The sequence below is a fragment of the Rasamsonia emersonii genome (genome assembly GCF_000968595.1).
Source record: "Rasamsonia emersonii CBS 393.64 chromosome Unknown ctg1118621760628, whole genome shotgun sequence".
Lineage (NCBI taxonomy): Eukaryota > Fungi > Ascomycota > Eurotiomycetes > Eurotiales > Trichocomaceae > Rasamsonia > Rasamsonia emersonii.
The window spans coordinates 1-19624 of record NW_013562852.1 but is presented as its reverse complement, the minus strand read 5'-3'; the positions used below and the strand labels follow the sequence as shown (position 1 = coordinate 19624).

Here is a 19624-nt window from a genome sequence, read left to right as displayed (position 1 = left end):
GAGGGATGCAAGAGCAGGGAGGGAAGCAGGAACTGGACGCCAGACGCCCGTGGTTAAGCAACAATTAATGCCGATAGGATGGCCGTGCCTTAGTCCCGGAGCATTGACGGGGAAGTCGCTGTCAGTCCCCAGCGACACTGCCAGGGGCGCACACAGCAGCCAATCGAACTGCACACACATTAGATCTAATTCATGCTGTCAAATCACACAAGTAGAAAAAGACTCAAATGCCGCACAATTTATTGTGTCTGCACACAATAATAGGTCTCCACATGCAGACAGACTGATTGGCCAGGCAGAGGATGACATGCGACATTCCCCACGGTCCCGTCCAGGCAGTTGGCCAGACTTGGAAATTGGGTAAATCTATCAGCAGACACAGATATACACTTGCAAAGCATCTCAAAAAATGAAATAAAATAATCATCTCTTGATGATGAATTAATTGGCTTGTGATCTACATATGCCTTTGATGCAGGATGAGATTTATGCAGTCTGTACAACTCGAGCACTGTTCAATACAGACTGTGACAATCCACAACCAGATGTTTCAGATGAGCACATGTAGGATGTTGTCATATGAGTAGTGTAGAAGGTAGTGATAGTTCTGCCAGGCAGTATTTCTAATATTTCCCTCCTACTAACCTCTAACCCCTCTTTCTCCCTCCTTCCTTCCCTTCCCTAGCTTGGTCTCTTATAGTTTAACCACCTCAAACTATTCAGATAGGAATGAGATTGGGTTCTGTCACACAGACAAGTAACCTCCAGTACTGTATGACAGTCATACATTTTGAACCCCATAAATCACATATAAATCACTGAGGATAAAAGACATGTTCCAAAGGTCTAATGCTACATTTCTTGTCAAAAAGATGGCAGTGTGCAAGTTAATGACACATGATGATGCTGTTTCTTCTCCTTCCCTTTCCTCCCCATTTTGTCTCTCATTAGTCTATTTCTTCTAATCTGGAGAGATTTCTTTTTTCCTTCTGAAATCCCTAAATTCGGTTGACCGCCCTTTTATCCCACCACCTTGTCCACAAAGGCCCGTTCAAGCCTGGCCACCTCCCGCTTGAAGTCTTCCACCTCCTTCCAGCAGTCGAGCGGCCGTCGGTCATTTGTCCGCAGGCAGCTGATCACCTCTGATCTGGCTCGCTCCACGCCTTCGTCCAAGTCCGCCAGTTTCTTCCGCGATTCGAGCTTGCTTCGGAGGCGTTCGATCTCCTTCAGCACGGAGTCGCGAGAGGGATCCCGCTCGACAACAGGGGGTGCTTGCTGCTGCGGCTGCTGAGCAGGCTCAGGGGCTGGGGCTGGGGCTGGGGCCGGTGGTGCATCAAACTCTCGGCCAGCAAAGGGGATCCGAGGAGCGTCGAGGTTTAGAGATCCGGGAATAGTGGCAGACTTAGAGGGGGACGGAGCTGCAGTAGACGCAGCAGCAGAGGGCCGGCTGCCGGTTTCAGCGGCAAGACGTTTCTCGATCTCTTCGAGAGTCTGCTGCTCCCGCTGCCGGAGACGTTCGAGCTCTTCCGCAACGCGAGCTTGGATGTGCAGCTCGAGCTCCTTGGCACGGGTTGAGTCGGTCTGAAGAGGAAATCATGTCAGACACTGTTTTTTATTCCCTTATCTAACGCTTTTTCCCCATTTTCGACAAGATTCGGTGCAGTGGAGGTGGATGGAGACTCAATGGGTTGGTACCTCTGCGGAAGACTGAAGGGCTTCTACCAGGTTGGTAGAGAATTGGACCGGGGTTTCACTACAAAGGAGAACGAGAGATCAGTTAGCCTTGATCATTCCTTTGCACCAATTTTGTGCTTGATACTATTCTATATTTCCAAGCTTATTTCCCAACACGTGAGATGCGCAAATGAAACCGGTAAATCGTTGCGTCGCAGACAAATTGGAGAAGGACGACTCCTATATAGGGAAAAACAAATAACGATTTATAGGCTTGTAATCAAATAATCGTTCGCTTTCCCTCCTTCTTTTTTTCCTTGCGCCTCCGCTTTATCCGGATTCACTTTGCACTCACCTAGCGAAAACATGTTTCGACCCGGCCGAGGCTTCGGGCTTTGAGCTGCCGGCGCCCATTGCTGGCTCAGCTCCTGCTGCTCGGTATAACCGTCCCTGTGCACAAGAAGTGGGTGAAAAACAAATCGCGATGGTTCCCCGAATCGCTGCTGGGTCTTGTCTGGAGATAGAGACTTGGGCGCAAGTCGTCAGAGATCCGATCGGTATCCAACGGGAATTCCGTCGGACCAGATCACATGGCTGGCGAGGCTTAGTCATCAGAGCATTCCCGACCTGTTGATGCCTGAGGTGTCTAGATAAATGCCAACTGATACAAATATGACACCAGAGGGAAGAGAAATAACGTTGAACGGTTAGGTTCAAACATGTTTTTTTCTCTAAAGCTAAGAGTTTTTATGTAGGTGTCTATCACTCTAACCTATATACATCCCTAGAGTCTATCCAGTCCGGTCCTTACAACGCCCAGGTCATGCAAAAGAATGCAGGTATGCAGTAAGACGATCATGCGATTCTCCAGAGAATCCTCGTCGATAGATCAAACCAACTCCCATACCCCTAGTCTCCCAACCCGCTCCCCAGCAGACCGGATAATGCACATCCTCATCTCATGGATCTGTTTTCCTTTCGACTTGTTTCCTTTTTTCGTTTTTCCTTCTTCCACGATGGAGGCCTCATTACCCACCACCTTTGAGACCAGAATGGAACCGATGCCAGTTCCTTTTCCTTCGGAAAGATTGTAGTTGCCAGTCGTCACGAATCCGATCAGGTCTTCTTCCGGAGGTATAGGCAGGTGGGTGTCTTCCTCAGTAGACAGTGACGACTCAATCAGAGAAGCGGCCAGCCGCTGGCGAGCTTCAGCTTTCTGGACAAGGGGATCCTTCGGAGACTGCTGCTGCTGCTGCTTCCTTTGTTTTTGTTTCTCTTTCGGGTTCTGCGATTTGCCAGGGACGGCATTGAGATCGGTGTTGGATAGCGGTTTTGAAGATGACGAGGGCGCCTTAGCTGAAGATGCTAGAGACAGCCATTTCTGGCGTAGTTCGTAATTGTTGGTAGGAAGACGGTAAATGCGAGCACACGGGGTTGGTGTACCACGACCATATAGTGATATCCTAACGGTTGCAAGGGAAGGCTTGGAAATCAAGGACTGCAAGCTTGCCGGAAGAAGCTCCCCAAGGTGGTGATTGATGATAGAAGAAGCAGTCTCGGAGCTTAGCTGCTGAATACCCAGGGTGGGCTGCAAGCCTGCTTCCCAGCCTCCTGAGCCGTCTTAGCAGATTCGTGGACTTCATCCACAGCTGCTTTTGTCTTGTCACCATGGTCAGCTCTGCAGCTGTCCTGGACATTCTCCGCCTTTTCCGCCCCAGGGGGTCCTCTGATCAATCTCTCCCAGTCACAGGCCCAACCACGTCCTATCTCGCCCTTCTGACCATTCCCCAGATCGATGCTGTCAAACTCTATCCGCCTCCCCTTAGGCCTCCTTTCCCATTCCTTCCGCCTCTCTTCCCGCTCACGGATACCCCACTCCCAACCAGCCTGGGTGCCAGGGTAATCCCCGGGAAACCAGGGTTCTCCACGCTCAAAGGCAAGCTGCTGCTGCTCCTTCAAACCGCCAAATCTCGGGTTTCCACCACTCGACAGCGGGTAGTACATAAGCATATACCACAGCGGAACGACGCATTTCCATGGCAAGAGAACAGTCCAAGTCCCATGAGAGTTATTATGCTTGGAACTGCTTTGCGGTCTAGTCGCAAGAAGAATGATAGGTATGCGCGGGTCGGAGGGCTGTGGAGAGGGATGTGCCCCGGGACCAGCTAAGGTCCGCCGGCGATTAATCGCCTTTTGGCTAGGAAGAGAACGGACGGCGGCCAGGCGTGCAGGTCGGTCAAAAAGTGACGGTGGTCCCTGGGTTCTGTCTGGCGGCCACGAAGAAAGCAACGCGGCAAGGTCACTCATGCTCGATTCGGACGACGGAGGCTTCATAGGCTGCAAAGGGAAATGCAAACGGGGATCGGATATAGAGAAGGCCAAGAGCGCATTGGCCGGAAGAGAGGACGGATTTGTCACTCCCAAAAGGGACAACCAGGTAGCTTCTGGGCTATCCGTTGGCAGCTCTTGTCCCTCTGCAGTGAAAGGTCGCAGAGTTGCAATCAGTGTTTCGGTAGATCCAGGTCCAGTAACCTCAATGCTTCCAATCTCAAACCGCAGATCCTCAACCATAACTGGAGGGTTCTGCCTCTTTGACAGAGGGAGGAGTTCGTTCCATAGCTGCAGAAATGCAGATGGATGAACGCGGATAAAGAGTTTGTCTCTAGGTTGCTTCTTTTTCTTCCGAGGAACCTCATCTGCATTGGTCATTTCAACATCCTCTGGTTTAGATCTCGCACACCAGATAAGCGTCACTGGTGCTATCGGTCCCTTATCGCCCTCCTTCTCATGAACCCACGTTCGCAGGCTCCTTGTTCCCTGCCTCCACTTCGTCCCTTTATTCCCCCACGCGTCATCGCCATCGACACCAACCGCTTTCAGGACATTTTCCAGGGCCGATCGAGTTCCCTCCAATTGGATTGTAGAAATGTAACTCATGTCCCACGCTACAGCTCCTCTCGCTCCTGCTGCACGATGAGTAGGTCGGTAACTCTTCTCAGTCGGTGTTAATGGGACCGCGAATCGCCAAAGCGGCTCATTCGACGGCGTCATGTGTGCTCGCTTCGCGTGGAACATGTGGGTGGGCAACCACGTCTTCCCGCGCTGACGCTTCTTGAACTTTGAATCTGGCGGCGGTGGCTGAGAGAGCTTGTACTTTTTAATCTTGGGAACCCGGGGCGCGATCTCGTAGCTATGGCTATCCCCGGCTTCTGACAGCAACTTTCGCTCCTTATCTCGTTTCGCTTTAGAGGCAGCACGCTTGGCCTTGGTCTTCGCATTAAGACCCTGGAGACGTCGAGCAGTTTCTAGACGGAGACGAAGGAGCTCTGTTGGTTTTCGTCGACGGGCGGTCACTGTGGGCGTGTTGTCTTCTATCATCTGATAGATACCTGTCAGCATTGAACGAACATGACGCTATCCACCAAATCCAAATTGTTGTAGACTTCTCGTCCCATCCCAAGAAATCAAACAGAGACGTATAATTAATCAGGACTCAATAAGGATGCGACAATACCTCTCTCTTCGCTCGTGCCCTCAGTCGCTTGGGAATTCTCTTCACATTGTGACTGGCCGTTCTCCTCCGCAGTGATCGTGGAACCTTCTGAAAGGCACGACTCATCAAAGCAGCTTTAGACCGCTGCATCCCGGACTCCAAAGCCCGGATCTCGTATTCGCGAGCTCCCACATAGGCGGCCACGTCGAGTTCACCGGTCGCGGAGAGAGCGGCGTCGGCGGACTGTACCGCGAGAGCGCGAGCATCGTACGTTTTTGCGCGTTTGCGTGCGGCCGCAGAATCCTGAGCCCCAGAAGGCCCCGAAGAGGGCGACTTTCGTTTGGATGGAGGATTAAGAGCCATTGCGGCCTTTCACTTATTGTTGGGAGGAAAATGGAGATCTGGCGGAAAGATGATCGCTCCGCAAAAATGTCACTACTGCCTTCCGGGCTTGGCGCGTCATCAGGTTGGCGTAGATGATCTCTGGCTGATCGTGCCCCGCCAATCTCTCCTAGAAAGCTGATGATAACAAGGTTATCAAAGTGGCTGAGGAACAAGATTATTGAAATACGTTGGAAAACGTTTACTCTCCTTACTTAACCTACGTACTGTATACAGTACATACAAAATCCAAACTACGACGGTGATAATTCGTTTGAGAGAATAAGGGTATTTTATTGGGGGGGGGGGGGGGGGCTTTCTAGTTCTCTAGATATGTAAATCTAATAATCTATGGGTCATTTCGCTTTCGAAAAAGCGAAGGGTCATCATCCAGCCACCACCACTGGATCGTTTGAAGAGAAAATCAACGCCCTGTATCCCATTCAAAGAAATACACTGGCGTTGCCTCTTCAGAGAGATCTCTGCCTCATTTAGATAGCAGCAAGGACAGCCTCGGCGCTCGACACCTGCAAGCACAATATGTTAGTTCGAATTCGGGCAAGCTTAGATCGTGCAGTTAGCATTGTTTTCAAGAAACTTACCTCAAGGACGTTCTTCTCACGCTCACGCTGAGCGTAGATGACCTTGCCGTGGTCGAGGACGATGGCGTAGCGGCCAGTGCGACCCTCGTGGTCGGCCCAGCCGATGCTCTTGGAGAACTTAGCGTCAGGGTCAGACAGGAAAAGCTGTTGAAACAGTCGACATTAGCAACGTTCATTTACGCAAGGGTTGATGGCATTGGGTATGCTTACGAGGTCGTCGCCAGTGACCTTGTTGGCCTTGCCCCAGGCGCTCATGACGTAGGCATCGTTGTAGGCCAGGACAGCCACGACGTCAACACCCTTCTCCTTGAGCTTCGGGAGGTTCTCAATGTAGCCGGGGACGTGGCGAGCAGAGCAAACAGGAGTGAAGGCGCCTTTTCAATAGGGAAAACCGTCAGCGCTGCGGACCAATGAAAAGTCGATAGGGACTTGTCCGGTGTGGCAACGTACCAGGAAGAGCGAAGAGGACAACCTTCTTGTCGGCCCACTCCTTGGAGGCGTTGTACTTGACAGGGATACCGCAGGCGGTGATGTCGCTCTTCTCCTCAGTCCACGGGATGTACCTATCATCGGGTGTCAGCCTTCTGATGCGGTCTGGGAGGGAATCCAAACGGGCGGGGTTACTCACTCGAAGACGACGTCGGAGGGGAAGGTGTCACCAGGCTTGAGTCCGGACATCTTGGATAGCGAATACGATGGTCAAAGTCGGCAAGAACTGTAAGAGTAGCTTTTTCGACTGCGGTTGACGAACTGTCCTGGATGTAGAGGAAGCACGGGAGGGGTGCGGAAAGTTGACGGTTAATATAGGTGCGGGTTGGTACCTTGCCGCAGGCGCCAACACTGGATGCGCCGTGGAGTAAGAGCAGCCCACAACGACGCAATAAGGTGATCGGATTCAATGAGAGGCCGGACCGGCGCTTGGGAGTGGTCCGATAGTCAGACCTTCACACGGTTTCCATGGCGTTCCTCAATTAGCGTGTCACTTGCTATGTGACCATCAAGGTATTATCAAGAAGACCGCCCGAGACTGAGATGCCCCGCCATACCCCCCCCCACCGTGGACGGGTCGTGGACACCTCCCTCGTTGCCAGACCGACATGCTTGGGGATATCTAGACCGTACAAGTTGACTAATCCATCCTCACGAGCGGTCCCAAGGGTCGACCTGACGCCCGATGACAAGCCCGCCTCCTTCCCTTTGTGTGACGAATAAGCACTTGTCGGAGAAGTTTTTTTTCAGCAAGTACTCCTTACATGATGCAAAATCTTTAAAGGATCCTCGTCTCGAATCCGATGTCCCGATGAACATAAACTACTCGCTGCTGCAGTGATGTAATATTAAAATAAGCCTATCTACAACAAATAAACGAGGCGAGTAGATTCAGTAGGAGGGGTAGACAACGTGGCAGGGAGCAGCGAATGATGATAACGGAAGGCGAGGCCGACAGCGGGTTCCCTGCAGGCACACGTCACGTCGCCCATCACGAAGTCACGTGATGCCATTCGCTCCGATATCGAATCTGCCCCTCCGCAAAGAAGCCGTGTCCCTTGGCGGGGTCAACTTCGACATCTGCCACCAGGATTGTTTTTCATTTGCTGCCTGGCAGGAAGCCAGCATCAATGCTTGCCAGGTGGCGTGATATGCTATTCTACGGAGTAGCATACTGCTCTCATTTGTTTGTTTCTTTTTGTCGTTTGCCGCCAGTAGCCGAAGGCGGTCAAAATATATAGTTTCTCATCTTGGCAGCATTATTGATTGAAGGCTTAGAATCACAGTCATAGAGGGAAGATATTTTGTGCTATTAATTGTGCCTTCATATTATTGAATATATTAAGCTCATTTAATAAGAACTATATATATAAACAACCCATGCTCTAGCACGTCAAATACCTGCCACCTGACGTGACTGAGGAGTGTCCATATTTGGTCAATTAGCCACCAAAAAGGAAATTTGCAAGTGGATCTAAATTCTGGTAGTTTTCCAGGCATGGTTATAGTGCTCCGTAAGGAATAGTGCTCAATCTGGTAGTCAACAATGGAGGGGTCCGGTTCCGATAAGATAATCGGAGAGCACACCGATCAGTCACGATCAGATAAACCCGCTCTATGATAACGGGCACATTTCCCAGGGCGCAAACACGCGCTCATAGGGCTCATATTATTATTCCCGTGATTACTCAACGTGAATACATTTTCATTTCGCTCAGTGAACAGTATCAGATGGCTACTCAAGTCGGTCCTGTACCTGGCATACTCACAGCCCTTGAGAGAATAATTTAATTACCTAAGATAATCCAACGAAGCCAACAAGTGTCCAGCGTAATAATTCCAGATGCAATCCCGTCGAAGCAACAACCACAGTATACAAAGACAGAAGAAGTAGCCTTTTGGGGGGAATAAGTATCACGAAGTTCTATTGGAGAGGATGACTAACAAATGCGTCAGTAGGATGTAGCAACGGCGCTAAACCTTGTGACACGGGTCGGTGAACGGCCGGAGAAGCAACATGACAAGGATGACGCACGAGGAGATTGGTCAACGAGCGTCAGGTACTAACATTTATATGGGCTGACGGTCTGCAGCTGAGAAGAAAACAAAACGAACCTTAATCGTCGAACCATTTCATAGAACTTTTTATTGCTGGGTTGAAACGCTGAGAGAATATATATACCAGATTATATATATCTGGTCTTCTGCTTTGTTTATCCTCGCATCTCCAACAGAGAACCCAGTTGAACCCTCTGTGAGCCTTCAGACCTAATCAAGGAAATTTATTCTCGAAAAAAAGAAAAGAAATAAGAGTGTCAACCACCATGGCAGACATCAAGCCCCCGTTCACTGAAGAGACGGCACGGAAGAAGGTCAAGGCGGCGCAGGATTTGTGGAATACTCGGTAAATTCATTCCTTTCCCTTCTTTCTCTGTCAACCTCCTACTTCAGTTGAGTCTGGATTCACCTTTTCTATTGTCGTCAATTGCGCGTAATCATTGCCCATAGTGCCTTTTACACATACTGTCTTTGCTCTGTTCATCATGACCCTATGAATCCCCTTGTTTCTAGCCATGAGCAGTCAAGCATTCATGAAATGTAGAGGTGCAACTTCAGAATTTTTATTAAAAAAAAAGAGAGAGAGAGTCCAATGGCCTAGAAAACTATACTAATTCCGTTTCTCTACAGAGATCCTGTGCGTGTCTCAGCTGCCTATACCCCCGACTCCATCTGGCGTAATCGCGACAGCTTCTTCAAGGGCACAGACGCCATCATCGCCTTCCTGAAAGCAAAGTGGGAGAAGGAGCGCTCGTACCGTCTTCGCAAGGAACTATTCGCGTTTACGGACAACCGCATCGCGGTGCAGTTCTGGTATGAATACCAAGACGCCAGCGACGGGATGCGTTGGAAGCGATGCTACGGGCTCGAAGACTGGACGTTCGACTACGAGACAGGCAAGATGCGAAAGCGCCAGATGTCTGGTAATGATATCTTACTAGGGCCTGATGGGAACGGTGAGGGCAGATGGTTTGTCGATGGTGTCGATGTGGAAGATGTGAAAATCACTGAGGAGCATTGGTGATGGGACCAATTAAAGAACTAGTCCATTTGGGCAACCTCAATTGAGTTACATGGTGATGAAGCTACGTAGCTATGCTTTTGATGATATTAAAACGCCAGACCTTGAGCTTCTCACCATCAAGAAAGGGAGGAGTAGATAATAATAATAATCATCGCCTGTTAGCATGCCGGATGACCCCTGCCATCTTGCGCTAGACCAGATCGGGACGAGCTCCAGTCACCGACAACACCGCGAATTAACTACCTGGGTAGACGACGTTTACTTATTGAACGCTTCTACGGTGAAAGGAGATAACTCAATCTGACGAGTTCAATTACTTGATAACTCTAATATTATCAATTGATTGTCATATAAAACCTGTTAGAGCTCTGGCGTTGCTAATTTCTCGTTCGCGACCATGGTCGATTGGAATGTGCGCACACGACACACGTAACTGCGCGCAGGGGCGTTCGGTTCCTGAAGATAACAGCACCATTAAATGACGCAATTCACAAATGAGTTTCTAGGAGGTATGGCCTGGAAAATCAGCCAAAAGCTGGAGAGCCTCATTAATCGGTGTCTCGGTGATTGCCTTGATTATGAACAAATTCAAAACGCGTGCTTTCTTTCCACCTGAGGTCATCCTACGGGCCTGGAATGTACACTATAGAATGGGAAAGGCCCATCCCTGTCGATCAACTTTTGATAATCTGCATAGATGAGTGTGGAATGAGGACTAATCGAGATCTCGTTCCGGTGTCTCTGTTGATCTCAGGCGTCGACGAGCGTGTCAGCGCCTGCGCCAAATGCAGAAATCAAACTGATATTTGAGTTTAATAACTGCTCTGCACTGTGGTAAAATTTGGCTTGAGAGGTAAAATAAATGCAGAAAATCCAGTTGACTTTTTTTTTCTGAATTCCGCTGTGATTGTGTTTATCTCAAAGGATACGGGGTCAACACATTCCGCAGGTCGATGCCTGGGAGACCCTGGAATTCGACGTGGGGTAAACAAGATGGACCACTTCCCATTCCTCACTCGGTGTTCGAATTTGGCATGCCTGACTTGCTCCATGCTCACTTTTCTCTTTGCCTTTCCCGACGGTCTGGTGTGGCTCTAGCGACTGTCGGAGAGGATCCTGATCTCTTCTGCTTGCTGTCTCTCCCTCACAACGCAGAAGGGGTGTTCTCATGCTGTCGTGAGAAGTCGTTTCGCAGATGTGCCCTTTACTGTCAATCCTTCGACCACGTTCGTTCTCTTGACCTAATGCTAGTGCTACCAGCGTCCTCTCGTTACAAGCTTCTTCGTTGATTTCCAACCTCCCTGTCTGTTTATCTGATTTCATACGTTCCTTGTGTCCTCGGTAAATTGTGCATCTATCACTCATTGCCGAAGAATCGACCTCACGACTGCTGGTCAAACGTGGCACGAAGAAAAGCAAATTTGCGGATCATCCGTTCATCGTGACAATCCGGAGATGGACCATGCAGCAGGCGGTGCTCGCTCTCACTCGGGACGTCAACCGCTTACTGATGCTACCAGCAGAGTCAATAACAGCGCCGTAGGGCCAACACGAGGGCGAGAAGCAACGGTGGATCATGAGCAACTGAAGGCCGTCGGGATTCACGTCGACCCAGGCTCCTCAGCCTTGGCTGCTGAAAACAAATGCTTGTCAGTAGTCACGGATTCCCAAGAGGACTCGAATCGGAATTCGGCCATATCGACGACGTCAACGACATCGGCAAAAGGACGCAGGAAGACACACGTGGGGCCATGGCAGCTGGGAAGGACCCTAGGAAAGGGAGCAACCGGTCGTGTCCGACTTGCTAAACACGCGGTAACGGGCCAGGCCGCGGCCGTCAAGATCGTCTCGAAGAAGTCCGCGGCAATGGTTCAGAGCGAAAGCATCGCAGCAATGGATCGGAATGCGGGATTTTTGAGCCTAACTCCTGGTAGCAGGCCAATGCCATATGGGATTGAAAGGGAGGTTGTCATCATGAAACTGATCGAACACCCCAACGTGATCAAGGTTTACGACATATGGGAGAATCGAGGCGAACTGTGAGTAAGGGTGTGAGTAGATCGCAAGATTGTTAGCTGAGGATTGTTCCCAGGTATCTTGTTCTCGAATATGTCGAAGGTGGAGAGCTCTTCGATTACGTATCGATGAACGGGCCCCTCCCAGAAGAGGAAGCAGTTAGACTGTTTCGACAGATTATCTCGGGTCTGTGGTACTGCCATCGGTTCAATATCTGCCACCGTGATCTGAAGCCGGAAAATATACTGTTGGATGCCAATCACAATATAAAACTAGCTGACTTTGGGATGGCTGCTCTGCAGCCTGCTGGTCACTGGCTGAATACCTCCTGTGGAAGCCCGCATTACGCAGCTCCGGAAATCATTTACGGTAGGAGGTATCGGGGCGACAAGGCGGATATCTGGAGCTGCGGCATCATCCTTTACGCCCTATTAACCGGATTTCTTCCATTTGATGGAGGCGATCTCTCAAATACTCTACGCCTTGTCAAGAAAGGAGAATATCACCTACCACCTTGGCTTACCGTGGAGGCAGCGGACCTGATCCAACGGATCCTGCAGAAGAGACCGGAGGACAGAATCAGTATGCAGAACGTCTGGAATCATCCGCTCCTGAAGAAGTATGAGACTCTCCACCAGGCGATGTCTGACCATCCGCTGGGTCCTCCCCCGCCGTTAACAGCCAAGGACTGCGGTCCGCCTGTGGCTAGCCGTGCGGACATTGATATGGAGCTGTTGCGGAGTCTACAGACGCTGTGGCACTGTGCCAAGCCAGAAACACTGATAGAACGACTTCTCTCCAAAGAGTACGTAGTATTTACGGTTTTGTTTCGTTTATCTTATGGCACGGCAAGTGAACTGGGCTTACTGAGGACTTTTACAGACCAAATCTCGAGAAAATGTTCTATAATGCCCTGATCAAGTTCAGAGACGAACAACTCGAAAATTATAATGGGCATTCTCTTGAGTATTCCGCCAGTGATTACCATCACATTTCCCGGCCACCAGCAGCGACGAGGGCATTGGCTAGACATTCTAAGAACGGGCGTTTACAGAGTCAGCTTCGTCGACGATCCCAGTTCTCAATAGTGCCGGAAGTGAGCCACCGTAGTAGCTCAGCAAAAGAACCAAAATCTTCGCACTGCTATGATCCGTTCAGAGCTTCACTCAGTCCTCCTGCCGATCCTCCTGTGGAATATGCAAGCGTGACAATTCATCGAAAGTCCTCTGATGCCCGTCCGATCGAAGAGCCGGCTGAGGGAACTGAAACTGCCGAACAATCTGAGGTTTGCGGCGAGCAGCCTGAAGAAGCCAACGGCGCGCGTAGTCCTTCGATGGAGGTCATCAAGCGCAATAGAAAAAGGAAAGTACAAGGATCTACCAATTCGAGGGCTTCTCTTGCGCCATCTCGTCGTGGATTCAGTCCTGCTCCGGGCGTGCGAGCTGCCAGCAGTTATAAGCGCAATGTTTCTTTCCGGCACATTCGCAACCGGTCTCAAACTGCTTCTTCAATGAAAATCAAAAGGGAGCAAACAATATCCCAGAACTCAATTGCAAAATCTTTGGCGCGTGATCAGAGCTCCAAGTTGATCAGCAGCACCGTGCTTGCTTCCGTTCGTTATAGCACCCCTGCACTGCCGAGTCCACCAGCGGTGGTTCGCACTTCCGATGTGGTTGCAGCCGCAGGGAAGGATCTCGATGTTAAGAAGGTTCGACGCAGCAGCAGCTTCTGGAAAGAGGAGGCTAGGAAGGTCTCCAATGAACTCAGCCAAATATGCGAGGAGGCGTTCAACCGATGCTCTGTTTCTACCGGCCATACCTTGGGAAGTAGCATTGCAGGTGGCACAGACTCTACCGCGACATCCATTTCCATCCATGAGGAGGCTGAGCGGTTAAAAGCTAGCGCCAAGTCAAGCGAGCGTGAATTACCAGAAACAGCAGAGGGCCTATCCTGCTCGAATACCGTCAGAGAACTTGCCGAAACCCGTCGCAGGCTTCTGGAACACTCTGCAAAGGCTGGTTCTGAGGGTCTTCCGGAATACCTGAAGGAAGTCATAGCGCATCTTGACCGTCTGATCGAACAGGACACTGCACGACAACAAAGAGGCAAATCGGAGGAAGCAGAGCAGAGCAGACGCGCAATATCAGACCCTAACCCCAAGTCCGCCGTGGACACCCATCACTTGCCTTCCATTTCTGAAGAGCTGACGTCCCCCACGGAGAGTTCAGGTGGTTCTGAGTCGAAGGATCCTGACCACCAATCCTCGTCAGAGTCTTCTCGTGTCTCGTCCAGACGTGAGGAAAGGAGCACCATTCGCATGGTTCCAAAGGACTCCTCTTTGCCTTCGATAGAAGAGATCAAACCACTCAATATTAGGAAAAGGAACACACAGACGTCGGTGACGACGAGCCTCCGCTCTAGCTCCGCAGACTCTGCCAGTTTATCCAGAGCTCCAAACAATTCGCTCGAGGGTCGGAGTAACGGCACTTTCTACGGCAGCATGCGTTACAATTCCCGCTATCGCATGGCCCTGGAGCCCATTGAGGAGAACCCACCGTGTTCACGATGCAGCGATGTGAGGGCCTCATTCGTTGAGAAGAAGTGGTCATGGTTCAGCAAGCATAAATCACAGACTTATGAGGAGACGCCTCCGACGCCAAAAGACACGGTACCTGCTCAGCCGAACTCGGCAACTGGCCCTGATGTCAAGATTGCGGAAGTGTCCCAGTCCGCGGCAGCAGACGAGACAAAAACCGCCGCTAGGAAGTCATCTGGAAAGAGCTTCCTTAAGATCTTTGGCAAGAAGAAGACAGAGAGGTCAGATTCGGGGAGCGATAAAGGTAACTCCTTTTAACGCCTTTGTGTTTCAACGCAGCTAATTTTATCCAGCAACTCCAGGTAACGAAACTGGCGAAACGGAGGTGGCTGCTTCGACCAACACAAACGCCAGCGATTCTACGCCTACGCAAGACCAAGACGCTTTGCCATCTCCAGAACCGCAACCGCAGCCGCAGCCTCAACCGCAGCAGAGACCCAGACGTCAGAATCATGGTCACTCTGGTGCGAGCCAGAACTGGTTTGCGCGTTTCTTCCATATCAAGCCCGCCACGCGAGTCGTTGCCCTGCAGACATCCAGGACGAAGGCCCGCAAAGAGGTGTACAAAACTCTGCGCGAATGGAAGCAATACGGCATGGAAGACGTGCGGCTCGACAAGGCCGAGAACATCGTCTATGGCCGTGTCGGGGAAGGAAATTGTAAGTTCCTCTCTTTCTCATCAACTGGAACACAAACTAACACTGTCAAGTCCTTCGCCTCCGCCCTGTCGAATTCTCTGTGGAGTTCTTTACCGTGCTGGAGCACGGCAGACACGCCAACCTCAGCCTAATCCGGTTCCGACAGGTGCGTGGTGCAGCATCCTCTTTCCATAAGGTGGCGGATACGCTGGAGATAGTTCTTCGAAAGCGCGGCCTGACGGTAGAAGATCCGGCGCGGGCAAAAAAGATGACCAAGGTTCTGGACAACGTACGTTGAGTGGAGTGTATCGTGTAGTTTTTCCATTTCGGTTTTTCTTTTTTTCTACACTCGCTAGACCCTTTTGATCCTCATTCGTTGGATCCATCCATGCATTCATTTGGCGCTGTTTTTTTTCCTTTTTGTGAAAGAGCAGGATCGTTCAGGATAATCTCTTTCCTTTGGCTGTTTGATCTTGAAGCTTTAATCGAGCTTTCGATAGCTCTGTTTCATTTCTCTCTCTCTCTCTTTAATGTCATAGAACTCAATTCATTCATTGCATTCCTATTTTCAGTCAGTCCGTAGCAGGAGGAAAATTCCTTTTCTTCCTTCATTCCTTCAACATTTTTTATGTGCTTTTTTTAAGCATGTAGAGTTTCTAGGTGGGCGACTCATTATTATCCTTCATTCGCTTGCGTTGCATCCAACATTGTTCTCTTTCTTTTTTTTTTCTTTGGCTCAAGAAACATAGTCGTGGTCGAAAGAAAGAAAGAAAGAAAGATTCGTCCTGGCTCTGCCCTGTCCTATCCTGTCTCTGTTATCTTCCCTTCCCTTCCTTCCCTTCCCTTTCCAATTCCTGTAAACTTGTTTGTTTGTATGTACTCTGAATAATCGTAATAATACGATTGATTTGACTGATTGATTATATACCTACCTACCTACCTTGCTACCTATCTATCCATCGATCCATTATTCATTTATCGATCATCTTCCTTCATTTCCATGATAAGATAATAACTGACATCTAGCCACCCTTCAAAAAGCCGGAAAAAAAAAAGGGAAATAATAACAATATTCACAGAAGAATCAAACCAGGCTAAAGTAAAGAAAAAAATAAAGAAAAGTGAAACAAAACAAATATTACCTACCCTATCTATATGTCCGAATATGTCCGGACCACTTAATTTTTTTTTCCCCTTTCTTTCGACGAGAGCACTAAAGCACTAAAACCCTAAAACACTACTAGAAACTAGATAGATAGATAGATAGCAATTTGCAGGCTAGGCTAGGATAGGTGCTTACCTAGGTAGGTAGTTAACCATACTATCTTTCTAATAAAAAAACAAACGCGACGACGATGCTTATGGTTATGGTCGGTTTCCAAAGATCAGATCAGATCAGAACAGCTCAGATCGAACAGAAAGAAAGAAAGAAAGAAAGAATCTACTGCTCCCTAGAAATTAGATCCCTACTATGTACTGTAGATCCCTAGATTCCTCTCCAAGGCGGGACCGACCGACCTATCTATAATTCTTTCTGGCTTCATTTAAAATGCATTCGTTTCATTGAATCCGTTCATTAATTTGACTCCAATCATTCCATTCCTCTCCACTCCACTCGACTTCATTTATGTAACCCTCCCTCCTTACTTAGTTTTTGCCTACCTACTTACCTACCTAAGTACTATCGACCGAACTGACTGTCTACGAACTATTATCGAGGCAAAAATATGTACTGTAAAATATGTAAATGAACTCCTTGCTTGTTTGCTTGCTTGCTTAGGTACTTTCGCAGGTGAGGTCTGATCCCATCTGATACGATCCAATTCAATCTAATTCGATTCGATGATGTGCATGTAGCTTAGATCAATCAATCGATCAATAGAGAATCTGTCTGACCAACTCACTTACATTCATTCACATTCATATTCACATCAACGTTCACTTCGAAGGAGTCTGACAATCTGCAAGGGGCAGGAGCAGGGCAGATCATGAACATTGTATTATGACGGATCCATACACTACTACTCCGTACAGTACATACATACTCCGTATGCATGCACGCGCACGCTTTCAGCTAGTCGATCTGATCTGATCATTGCCCCGGCCCGATTCGGTTCGGGCCGCAAGCACGCCCCGCAGAAGCAAAAGACATGCATCGCAGTCCAGTTTTAAATATCTCTTCTAATTACCTCGCTTAAGATTGATTGACGACGGCAGAATTAACAACAACTTTAATATAATTTAATCAGACAGCCTCCCAGTTGCATACATGATAGAACCTTTTCCGTAGCAGGATGACAAGACTTTCCACCCGCAACAGTAAAGAAAAAGCTCTCTCAGGAAAAACAATTACAAACACAACTGCAAGACTCGCAAACAGAAAAAAAGCAGATAGCCACCCAAATATTGTCAGAAACATGCAGGTAATAGGTGAATTACAAGAGGGTTAGAGAGGAAACAGAAATCGAACAAAAAGAAAAGAAAAATCCGCCGTCACTGTCAACGAAATGCAACCCAGTTGGAGCAGAGTCAACATCAAGGACATTGCTGAAGCCAACAAGCACGAGGGTGATCCGAGCTAGGAGGCTGAAGCAAAGCTTGAATGACCGCAAACCAGCTGATGCCGCTAATCCCGCAACTTTTGTATCCGTCCATGCCATACCAAATACCCGCGCATCTATGGTTCCTTGATGCTCCAAACGACCGATAAACTGAGGTCAAAGTCACAAGACCGCCCGTGAGCCGAAAGAAGGACGAGAGAGCCGCCAAATGACATATGCATCGTTCAAAGTGCGACAATTCAGATTGCCACCCATAACATCAACATCCCAGCAATGTTCTTCACAGCAGACAAAGTGAAGACACTGCAAAAAGAAAGCCGGAGCAAAACATAGGAAACGAGCGTTGAGGAGGATCCTCGAAACAAGCCCTCAAGGAAAACAGTTGGACAGAAAGGTGCGCTGGAAGTAATAGAAGACGTGCATTAATGGGTCGCCCCCGGTAGTTTATCAGAACTGCAGTTTTTCGGTCTTTTGAGAGGGAAAAAAAACGACGAAACAGAAAGGGGATATTAGACATCGGCAAATCTCGAGAAATCAGAGCGTCGAAGGGAGAAATTAAAAAAAAAAGAAGTTGCACGAGACACTCGATAGGTTCCAAACAACTCCATGCGCGCACCGCCTTCTTCCAGCGTTTCTGGCCCGTGAATATTTGCAGTCATCCACCTCGTAATCCGCTTTTGCTCATCGTTTCCATAGCTTCATATCAAGTTGGTAAATCGGGTCTTGTTTCTCACGCCTGGCGAGAAGGACGAGTTGCAGCGTCGGCTGGACACAGACCATGAACATACATCATCGTGTTTCCTCTGCGAGCTGCTGGCCGCAAGTCTTGTAATCCAGCCACTTGTTCCTCGCGAGGTACTTAGGCTGCAGCAGCAATCGCCCCGATCCAGAATGCGTTTTTCTTCTTCCCCATCGTAAGACAAGACCCATCTTCCTCGACTCGACGGTTGAACGCTGTCACACCAGCCGGGTTGAAAGTAGACATAAAGAGTTAAACCCAAACCGAGCTCATATTACAACCTTTGTTTTCTTCCACAAATCATGGGATACGTCTCGCGGCCAGCACAAGAACTTCTCCCACTGTGAAACCCCAAAAGGATTTGAGACTGAAAAAAACCATTTCCCATCTCCACCCCCTCTTCATTCACTTTGGGTATCATGCTTTGCTCTTCATCAAACCACCCGCGCACTCCCCCCCTTTTTTTTTCTCTTTTGTCAAATCATGGAGGCTTCAATTTTCTGGGCCCGGAAAGCAGTGTCGTTCCTTAGACTCTTCGGTTTAAGGCGTTGACCATGTCACTGTCGGTGCTGGAACGACCACTTTGACCTTGATCGCCTGGGTTGAGCATGTCGCGGACGTTGAGTCCTCCTCTAGAAGAACTCGGCGTCGAGGTCGGTGGTGGGGTCTGGCCAGCCTGCATTGGTGGGTAGGTTGAGTTGTGCGGAGAATTCCGATCGTAGGAATAGCCCGACTGCGGCGATGGGCGTCTATTATCGTGGCTCGCCGGGTAGTACGGTGGTGCGGAGTAATTGGGCGCCGAAACAGCAGGGGATACCGGGGCGAGATTTGTGGGATCGGGGTACTCAAAGCCTGATCCGGAGCCGCGGCGAGTACCTGGCTGTCTCTGTCGAAATGGTAAGAACCCGATACTCCATGACGGGGTACGTTGCCAACGACTCACCTGATCTTGAGACATGGGAGGATGTGCCAGTGGTGGCGGGGGGTTTTGGTTATCAAGGTGTGGTGGGCGGCCGTAAGGATGCTGGTACATGCCCTGAGGAGGAGGAAGCGTGGTCTCAGGCGGCGGCGGCGGCTGCTGTTGCTGCGGTGGGAGAGGTTGACCATGAGCGCCATATAGCATCACACCATCGCCGGGATAAGCACCGCGCCCACGGCCCTGGGCCTGGTTGCGCAGGTGAGGGTAGGCTGCATGCGCTGGGACGAAAGCTTGAGCTTGGGAAGAGACGGGCGTAAACATGCACTCCTGATTAAAGCGGATACAGTTGCTGCACCGTCCATCTTGGGAGCTCTCAAAACCCGAGCATCGAATCTGCAGTTGCACACCAGATCAGTCCCGTCCTCCTGAATTGT

At 49.6% G+C, this 19624-nt stretch overlaps 5 protein-coding genes across 5 annotated transcripts; 2 read left to right on the top strand and 3 right to left on the bottom strand.

Annotated features, from left to right (window-relative positions):
• Window positions 1–1020: 1020 nt before the first annotated feature.
• T310_7995 (Ribonucleases P/MRP protein subunit) lies at window positions 1021–5530 on the bottom strand (the record flags this gene model as incomplete). Its single annotated transcript, XM_013469221.1, has 6 exons — window positions 1021–1581; window positions 1696–1753; window positions 2030–2411; window positions 2707–3285; window positions 3342–5052; window positions 5189–5530. 6 exons carry the CDS (start codon window positions 5528–5530, stop codon window positions 1021–1023), a joined length of 3633 nt encoding a protein of 1210 aa, XP_013324675.1.
• Window positions 5531–6039: 509 nt separating this feature from the next.
• Window positions 6040–6828, bottom strand: T310_7994 (Peroxiredoxin; the record flags this gene model as incomplete). The annotated part of the gene is made up of 5 exons (XM_013469220.1): window positions 6040–6075; window positions 6151–6294; window positions 6361–6524; window positions 6601–6713; window positions 6779–6828. The coding sequence occupies 5 exons, from the start codon at window positions 6826–6828 to the stop codon at window positions 6040–6042; spliced, it is 507 nt and encodes a 168-aa protein (XP_013324674.1).
• A 2135-nt stretch (window positions 6829–8963) lies between these two features.
• Window positions 8964–9721, top strand: T310_7993 (uncharacterized protein; the record flags this gene model as incomplete). The annotated part of the gene is made up of 2 exons (XM_013469219.1): window positions 8964–9043; window positions 9328–9721. The coding sequence occupies 2 exons, from the start codon at window positions 8964–8966 to the stop codon at window positions 9719–9721; spliced, it is 474 nt and encodes a 157-aa protein (XP_013324673.1).
• A 1455-nt stretch (window positions 9722–11176) lies between these two features.
• On the top strand, window positions 11177–15269 carry T310_7992 (Serine/threonine protein kinase (Kcc4); the record flags this gene model as incomplete). Its single annotated transcript, XM_013469218.1, has 5 exons — window positions 11177–11760; window positions 11814–12542; window positions 12620–14577; window positions 14627–14992; window positions 15043–15269. The coding sequence occupies 5 exons, from the start codon at window positions 11177–11179 to the stop codon at window positions 15267–15269; spliced, it is 3864 nt and encodes a 1287-aa protein (XP_013324672.1).
• Window positions 15270–18797: 3528 nt separating this feature from the next.
• T310_7991 (C6 transcription factor) lies at window positions 18798–19583 on the bottom strand (the record flags this gene model as incomplete). The annotated part of the gene is made up of 2 exons (XM_013469217.1): window positions 18798–19157; window positions 19215–19583. Coding segments are annotated over 2 exons (729 nt in total), but the record flags the coding sequence as incomplete, so codon positions are not given.
• Between the last annotated feature and the right edge of the window lie 41 nt (window positions 19584–19624).